Below are 9305 nucleotides of genomic sequence, written 5' to 3'. Positions count from 1 at the left end.
TGAATGTTAACTGTGGACAAGGAGGGAGTCTTTGCTCTTAAGTTTGGGAAGAAATTTTCATGCCTCTGTACAGCCAAACCCCCTGATTGTGTGTGTTTTAGAATCTAGGGAGAACACTAAGCTTGCACTTTTACTACTTGAGTATCTTAGTTGCATGTTGAACTGGCAAAATATGTTTTTCTTTCTCTCAGGGAGTCACGAATTGCACTGAACCAAAAAACGTCCAGCATTTTCTTCAGTTACAAGCAAAATGAATATTCCCATGCTGCTCCAACATCCTCATCGGGACTTCCTTAAAGTCCTTTTAAGAACACTTTACCGACGTTACCACTTCATCTTACCCTCAAGTACTCACCTCACATCAGGAATCCCATGTGCTCAGCAATTCAGTTCTCTCGGACTCCATCATGCAAAGTGGATGCTGCTGTCAAATGGTTTAACAAGAAAATTATGTCTACAAACAACCTTAAAGGAACAGACAGAAGGACTTTCTGATAAAGAACAAAGGCTTGTGGCTGAGCTTTATACTGGTTTAATCCAAGGGCAAAGGGCCTGCTTGGCAGAGGCCATAACTCTTATAGAATCAACTCACAACAGGAAGAAAGAGTTAGCCCAGGTGCTTCTTCAGAAAGTGTTAGTCCACCACAGAGAACAAGAGAAATTAAATAAAGGAAAACCACTAGCATTTCGAGTGGGTCAGTCTTTGTTTTTTTTGGTTTTTTGGTTTTGTTTTTTGTCTGTCCAGTAAATATTTTTCTAAATTCTCTCTTCTTTTAACATAAGTCTAAATAGCTTATGATCTAATGGGGATTTTTTGTCCTTGCAGAATTTTGGAATGAATTTTGAATGCCTTTTCTTTGTAAATATTAGTCTTGTTATGTGGTGGGAAATGCAATGGCCATTTGAACGAAGGCTCTGTATTTTAAGAGAATAAGGTGAGATTCCTCTTTTGGCAGGGATCTCGCTGTGGCTCCCAGAACAGAAACGTGCACAGGAAGAACTGTTCACCAGTTTACTCCTTTCTCTCAGTAGAACTTCTGCTTAATAGTCTAAAGTGACTTCCCTGCTGTTGTGGTTATAGCAACCATAATTATCCTTATCACATTTCAGAATTCTGCTTAGGTGTTTCATTAGTCTTTTCTCTAAGCAAGTCTCACTTCTTTCAGATACTTTAAAAAAAAATTATTTATTTATTTTTGGCTGCGTTGGGTCTTTGTTGCTGCACGCGGGCTTTCTCTAGTTGCGGCGAGCGGGGGCTCCTCTTCGTTGCGGTGCACGGGCTTCTCATTGCGGTGGCTTCTCTTGTGGAGCACGGGCTCTAGGCACGTGGGCTCAGTAGTTGTGGCATGCAGGCTCAGTAGTTGTGGCTCTTGGGCCCTAGAGCGCAGGCTCAGTAGTTGTGGCACACAGGCTTAGTTGCTCCGCGGCATGTGGGATCTTCCCGGACCAGGGCACGAACCCGTGTCCCCTGCATTGGCGGCGGATTCTTAACCACTGTGCCACTAAGGAGGTCCCTCAGATACTTGTTTATTAGAGTTTCTGGAAATGGCTTGGCTCTAAGCAGAGCCAGCTCAATACCAAAATGCATTTTAAAGGAGACACCGTGTTCATTTGCTGTCTAAAAATATTAGGTGTTCACTTCTTGAACAGTTGACCTGTTTCTGTAATTGCAAATAAGCTTGTTATATTTTTGAAGCTGTGCATTATAGAACAATCTAGACGTGTTTGACCAGAAGGAATTAAGCAAGTTTTGGGTGGAGCGAGCGCCTTTCATGATGGCAAACTAGGTGATTCCAACCAACCCTCCCATTATAAACAACTTAAAATGGTCGACAAAGTGCATAAATTGTGTGAGGAATGAGTAAATGTACTTAAAAGTGGATTAGCATTACTTACGTCTCAGTTTATTTCCAGTATGGGGCCTAAAACCTCCTAGATTTTAGGGTAATGGGGCCTAATGCTTTAAAGATAATTTCAAAAAGAGCTCACCAACTGCTGTTTGTACTAGTCCACATTTTCCCCACATCTTATTCTTCTGCCCTCACTGCGGGGACTCTCTTTTTGAGAGTACTGCGCTGGGTGTTAATACTCTTTATGTATTGTGGACAAAATAGCAAATTCCCAAAGAGAAATTCCAGTTATGACAAAGTGTTTACTTATTAGGCTGTAGAGAATCTTTGAAGAGAAAATGTCCAGAAATACCTAGAGTTAACCAGCAACTCATACATAACTAGCAACTCATAAATTTGCAGCACTATTCTGGTTCTTCCATCCAGACCTTATGAGGCCAGATAAACCTGAGTCTTTGTTGCAGTTGTTTTATCACCATGGTAAATAAAAGCAACAAATGTTTATTCAGCACTCATTAAGACAGAGACCTGCCCTGAAAATTGTGGTATGTCGCCAAGCATACCATATGCCATACATACTTTTGAATGTAGTTACAATTAAGTGCTTATGTTTTATAGATTTTATTGAACATGTATATCTCTTGATGCCATGTGCTATTCTAAACATATTGCAAAATTAACTCATCTGATCCTCACAATAACCTGAAGAAATAGGTGCTCTTATATCCATTTTATGACAGAATATACTCAGGTACAGAATGATTAAGTGACTTGCCCAAGATTACACAGCTCATAAGAGGTAGAGCTAGAAATAGAACTGGCCGACTGGCTCCAGAGTTTGTGTTCTTGCCTGCCATGCTCTGCTAACTCTCCAAGTAGGGGAATTTTCTGCCTTTCTTAAGATAAAAAAATTTTTTTTTCAGGATTCAGTTTATATTATTTTCTTTGAGTTATGAGTGAGATGAAAAAATTGTATTTCATAAGTAGAAAATTATTTTCTCAGTCACTGGGAATTTCTGGAGTAATGAGTTGTTCTTCCAGTGGAAACAGCATGGACAGAATCGGGGTGGGTGGAATAATTACTGATTGTGATGAGAGGTGGGGAGATATTGGAGAAATTCAGCACATTAACAACATAAGCAATGAAGTCTGCCCCAAAAGCTCTACGTTATAGTAAAAAGGCAAATCACATTTTGTAATTTTTAAAAGTGAATCTGGTGAACATATGGAACTCTGACTTCTCTCCCTCCTGTATCCCTATTACTCAGGGACTAGATAAATAGGTAGATTTTTGTTTACCGCTTTAGGAAGTGTTAAACTACATTAACGATGGTTTTAATAAATTAGGAGAAGTAGAAGGTAGTCTAGTATTTTAATAGAACTCATCATGGTGCTGATTTCATTTATTTCATTAAATTACAAAGTCTGTCTCCACCATAGGATTGTCTGGGCCTCCTGGTGCTGGGAAGTCAACTTTTATAGAATATTTTGGAAAAATGCTTACTGAGAGAGGGCACAAATTATCTGTGCTGGCTGTGGACCCTTCTTCTTGTACTAGCGGTGGTGAGTATTGCTGCTGCTTCGTAAATTGCAGAGCAGGGGCTTGTGGAGTGGAGCCGGCTCTCTGTTGCAGTTTAGGGGGAATCTGCACAGACGGGTGTCTTCTGACCTCTCGCTGAGTTTGGTCTCAGTGAAGGAAGGGAGGTGGTGGGTGTGAGGTGGAGGCTGAGGGAGGTGTTTGGGGCATCGAGTTCTCCAGAGGAGGTTAGCTTACAGGTAACCTAGGAGTAGCCTGGGTACGTAGAGAGGTAGGAGAACAGGTGCCAGAAGTTGCAGATGATCAAAAGCCAGTTTCACCCCTTTGTGTATCACACCTGAGGCTCAGCCTCTTTTCCTTTCATTGTTTTTCGTGGCTCCATCAGCCCCTACGCAGTTCAGAAAATGGCTTCTTACTCATTAATTTCCTCATATTGTAACGTCTCTTCTCAAGCTTAAAAAACATCTTCATGCTCTATTTAACTTGTCACCTGTTTATATTACATGTTCAGTTAAACAGAAAGCTCTTAGAGGGACCATGTGATATACTCTCTCTGTTCCTGGCAGCACTTAGCCTAGTACGTTGCACACAGTGCTCAGCAATTACTGATTTGAGGTCATGCAGTCACTCAAAGTTTAATTTGCAGAGATAAAATGAATAAACTAAGTTCCCCAAAGGATCATTTAAGGGAAACATAAATCATACTATATAAATACTCAGGAAAGCTTTTTCTTCCCTTACCCCTCTTTATGATTGAAGCATCTCACATGACAGTTATTCATTTAACAAGTATTCAGCACCTATCGTAGGCGAGGCCCTGTACAAAAAAGGTACTGTGTTGTTTAATGTTGAATAAGATGCATTTCTCTTGGCCTTATGGAGCTTTATATCTCATGAGGGAAACAGGTGCACGCAGGCCGTTACAATGTAATGTGTGTTGCGAAGGGGGAAATACAGGGTGCTTTGTGGAAGGGTTTGGTTTATATCCTGTGGGTTTAATGCTAAAAAATAAATACGATATCATATTTCAGGGGCTTTAGGTCAATAGAGAGGTGGACAACAATTCCTGTTACCATCCATTGAGAAATTTAGCCGAGAACATTCACAGTTTTTGATTCAGTATAATGAAAGGGTTAACCATAAAGTAAAATTTATACTCGCAAAGTTCAAGATTAAATACATGTCAGTGTATTATCTTTTTTTATAGTCTAAGAACTTTGTGAAAGGTAAGCACTTGAACAAAGAATTTATTTATAATGACCTTCATTTTCACACAGGTGCAGAGACTTTCCCCCCACCTTCATAATACTCTAGAATACTTGTAATAGCAAAAGAAAACAATAGTTTGAGATAAGAGTAGCGGAAATGGTGACACAAGATAACCTGATTGAAGTTACATAGCTATGTGGTTCCTAACCTTTCTCAAACCAAAAATGAAGGTCCTTTTCTCAGGTAAAAATACAAAGACTCTGAAAGGAAAAACCATGCAAGGATAAACAGGACACTCTTACCTTTTCATTGTAACAGTAGATACATTTGAAAATAGCATTCCATAGAAGTTTGAGAAGCCTGTAGTCAATCCTTGTTGTGCTTTGGACTCACGGGCCCCCTGCAGTGGCAGCTTGGAGACCTCCCTAAGGCTCTGCGGTCACCAGTTTTAGATTCACTGGCAAAGACAATTATATGGGAGAGTAATTTCATAAATGTTTTAGTTCGGTGTGTTAGGATCTATAGGATAATAATTTAAAGTGTAGCTTTGGCAGATTGTTGACTTACACAGAGATGATTTCACCCAGAAAATTACTTTAGAACAAAGTTTTATGTACAGTAAATAAGGTAATCGAGCTCTGTGGTAGGTGTATGCTGGGGAGTTAGAACCTATGAGAAGTCAAAACTGGAATCGTGAGGGAACAGATCATATCTTTAAGGGACCCCCTCAGTGGTTAGCAGCAGCTTTGGAAAGGTTAGCTCTTGAGCAGAAATTAAAATTCAGGTTAGAACAGCACTACACCTTCAGATGTTACTATGTGGCTAAAGGAAAGAAGGTAAAGGTAATTTCACTAATTCCGGGGCTTTCGGTCTCTTCTAGAATTTGCAGGTACTGATGTTTGCCAAAATACTGCAGTACACACGGAAACAGCAACGGTTCTATTCCACAGGCATTACATTAATTGCCTACTGTGAACAAGCATTCAGTGTACAAAATATGTAAGACATGGTCCTATAGACAAGCAACTCAGTTAAAGCAGATTTTCTCAACCTTGGCACTAATGACATTCTTTGTTGTGGGCAGCTGTCCTGCACATGGAAGGATGCTTAGCAGTATCCTTGATCTCTACCTACCAGATGCCAGGAACACCCTTCCCTCCAGTTGTGACAAGTACAAATATCTCTACACATTGCTAAGTATCCTCTGGGGGAAAAAATCACTCCCAGCTGAGAACCATAAACACAGCAACGTTAAGAGGACAGTAAAGAAACCACCCCAACTGGAATGGAAAATTGATTTGGGGATTAGTGAAGCTGAAATTGGACAGGTAAGGTAGGCTACATTCTGAGGGCCTCCAATGCAAGACTGAAGAATCTAGATTTGAACCTCTAGTCAGTGGGAGCCATTATAGGTGTTGAAGGGCTTAAAACATTAAATAGATTAATTTGGCATCATTACATACATGGTGTTGGAAAAAAGCTTAATAATATGAAATACAATTTGAGGTTTGGGGAGAAATGTCCTGAAGCACTTCCCCTAGGAATTGGCTGATTGATAATTGGCCCTTATAGGTGTTCCATGATTATAAAATGTAACTGTGTGTTTTAGGATCACTCTTAGGTGATAAAACCCGAATGACTGAGTTATCGAGAGATATGAATGCATACATCAGGCCATCTCCTACTAGAGGTACTTTAGGAGGTGTGACAAGGACCACAAACGAAGCTATTCTATTGTGCGAAGGAGGCGGATATGACATAGTTCTTATTGAAACCGTGGGTGAGTGTGATTTTCTATTCTATAACAATAAAATACTATTAAAATGAATGCTGTATAAAGATGAATGACAGCTAATTTCATTTTGTTCATTCAGCAGATACTTACTAAAGAGGTAGTTAAATATAAGCTATCTCAGACTCTGTAGGAGATATGAGTATATAGGCTATAATCCTTACCCTTAAAGAAAAGAAAGGTGAGCCCTGTGTCTGGATAACTGTTATACAAGGTGGTATGTTTTCAGTGCTGGAGAACTGTCAGCATTAGGATGACCTATGGAAACACTACTTTAACATAACACCCATTTTATTTAAGCAGAGTCATATGTCTGCAGTATTCACTAAGAAGATTAGCATAGTTGGGCACCTCATGTTTTATTTCACCTTTATATCCCTAGCACATGGTTACACACAATGAAAATACTGAAAAGGAAACCCCAAGAACTTCACATTCCCATGGAGAGACAATTTGTTATATTACTGTGTGATCAATGTTTGTGACACAACCTGACTCAGATTTGGGGGATCAGGGAAGACTTCAGGGAGGAGGTGACAGTTGAACTCAGTTTTGTTTTGTTTGTTTGTTTGTTTTTTTGGCTGTGTTGGGTCTTTGTTGCTGCGCACGGGCTTTCTCTAGTATGTGGTGAGCGGGGGCTACTCTTCGTTGCGGTGAGCAGGCTTCTCATTTCAGTGGCTTCTCTTGTTGCTGCGCACGGGCTCTAGGTGCGCAGGCTTCAGTAGTTGTGGCATACGGGCTTAGTTGCTCCGCAGCATGTGGGATGTTTCCGGACCAGGGCTCGAACCTGTGTCCCCTGCATTGGCAGTCGGATTCTTAACCACTGCGCCACCAGGGAAGCCCCTGAACTCAGTTTTGAAGGGAGGGTTGGAGTTAAGTAAAGTATGGGCTAAGGGGCCTTGACCGAAACACACAGGAGTGAGCGAATGTGGCGCAGTCAGGGCACTGCATTTTGCGCAGGATCCTTAGAGCATGGAGCCACGAAGGCAGGGAGTGAAGACATGGGCTAGAGTCCAGGAGTCCATCGTCTAAGGGCAGATGGAGGAAAAGTTGCCTGAGTAGTGGTAGGAGAATCAATGGGGAAGAGGACCATAAAATCACACATATTAACTGAAAGTTGTGTTTGGCTGCATGTTTCAGAGACTCAAACTATCTCTGACTCAAACAAGGAAGAGGGTGGGTTTTGTTTGTTTGTGTATTTGTGTTTTTTGTAAATAAAAGAAGCCTGGCGGCAGGCAGGCCCAGAGGGCGTGGTGGTTCTACAGCGCATGGTGGGGGGGGTGTGTGGCTCTCCCTGCTCTCCATTCTTAGCACTTAACTTTCCAGCCTCAAGGTTGCCCGTGGATAAGGAAGGAAGAAGGGGGAATAAGGAAGGGGAAGAGGTCGGAAGCGCTATACCTCCTGGCTGGCTTTGCCCTCTTGAAAGAACTCTCCTGGAAATGCCATCTAGTGACTTTTGCTTTCACACATTAACATCTCTGGCTGACTGGTGATGTGGGGGGTCTCTGGGGGGTCTGGTGATGTGGTCTTTCACCTGGGACGCTGATGCCCCTGGTGAACCTGGGGGAAGGAAACAGGGAAGGATGAACATTGCGTGGGCGACCAGAAGTCTGCCCCACCAAGGAAGGAGAGAGTTGGAGAGGAGGTTTAGTGGAGTGGGGCATGTGGAAGTCAGATTTAAGTGGATTGTGGTTGATGCAAAGTAGTTGTGTGAGGACGGTGGGCACAAGGTGCCTTTTCCCAGACATTTAGCTACCAAGGGCAAGTGAGAAACACGGTGATGAGGGCAGGAGGTCGGGAGTTTTTGTCTTCTTATTTTCTGGTTGTGTTTGGTTTTCAGATGAGAAAGACGAGCCCAACTCATGGGATGTTTGAGGGCCGGGAGCCTGTAGACAAGGGGAGGTTGGAGATGAAGCAGAGCCAGAGCCCAGGGGAGGTGGGAAGGAAGGAGAGGCCTCTGACACTGGGCCTGGCGAGGAGGCAGCAGGGCGGAGTGTGTGTTGTTCCTGCTTCTCTGGGGGGTTGCGGGGGGAGGCTGAGGACGTCTTTGCCTCTGTTTGGCCGTGAAGCAGGTGCCGCGGTCATCGGTCATCATCATGTGGGGAGATTATGGGACAGTGAGCGTCTGTAGTGGCCACTGTGGGAAACAGGAAGGAAGCTGCCCGAGGGCGTTCAGGGGCATCGCTTTTCCTGTACCAAGAGGAAGATGTAGCCGATGTTGGAGCCCATGACCCTCCGGTGGCGCCTGTCCACACAGCTGAGGGATTTCTCCAGGACACTTAATGGAGGAGAGACACGGGCAGTAGGACTGATCCACGGGTGGGCTTTGCAGGGTGATAGAAGGATAAGGAGGCAAGGAAGCTGCCAGACATGGTCTAAGGTTAGAATCAGGCGCTCAAGCTGCTCACCCATGAAAGGGGAGCCGAGAAAGAGCAGCGAGAGCGAGGGGAGAGCGCAGGTCTTCACATTCTCCATCCGGTCAGAGACCGTGCTGGTGGGAGCGGGGGCCGGACGGAGGTGGGGAGGACCACAGCTTTGCTCTTCAGGCGAGGCAGTGGCATTTAATACATTGTTCAGAGGTGGTGGTTAGAGCGGGGTCAGGTCGAGTGCGTGATGGCGAGTATGAGCAGATGAACTGGAGCGGAAGTGGTGGTCAGGGGAGTTGAGGAGGTCAAATTCCCGTGACTGTTTCAGTATACACGCGTGATTTAAAATTCCAGGTGTGGGGCAGTCGGAGTTTGCTGTTGCTGACATGGTTGACATGTTTGTTTTACTACTGCCACCAGCAGGAGGAGATGAGTTGCAGGTAATTATTTTGACTTTTTCACCCCCCAAAACACAAAGTGTACATCTCTGAAAGTACAAATTCCCAATGTTGTGGGTTTTTTTGTAAATTAAGTTGATATTAGCGTAGGGA

At 43.2% G+C, this 9305-nt stretch overlaps 1 protein-coding gene across 1 annotated transcript in view; it reads left to right on the top strand.

Moving 5' to 3' along the window:
* The first annotated feature begins 250 nt into the window (after positions 1 to 250).
* Positions 251 to 9305, top strand: part of MMAA (metabolism of cobalamin associated A) — a 12741-nt gene continuing 3686 nt past the window's right edge. The window contains exons 1-4 of the mRNA XM_007466897.1: positions 251 to 695; positions 3291 to 3413; positions 6206 to 6376; positions 9109 to 9194. Coding sequence (XP_007466959.1) covers positions 251 to 695; positions 3291 to 3413; positions 6206 to 6376; positions 9109 to 9194 — 825 coding nt within the window. The remainder of the gene's footprint in view (positions 696 to 3290; positions 3414 to 6205; positions 6377 to 9108; positions 9195 to 9305) is intronic.

The sequence above is a fragment of the Lipotes vexillifer genome, unplaced genomic scaffold (genome assembly GCF_000442215.2).
Source record: "Lipotes vexillifer unplaced genomic scaffold, Lipotes_vexillifer_v1.1 scaffold730, whole genome shotgun sequence".
NCBI classification, from domain to species: Eukaryota; Metazoa; Chordata; class Mammalia; order Artiodactyla; family Lipotidae; genus Lipotes; species Lipotes vexillifer.
This window is presented reverse-complemented; position numbering and strand designations above follow the sequence as displayed.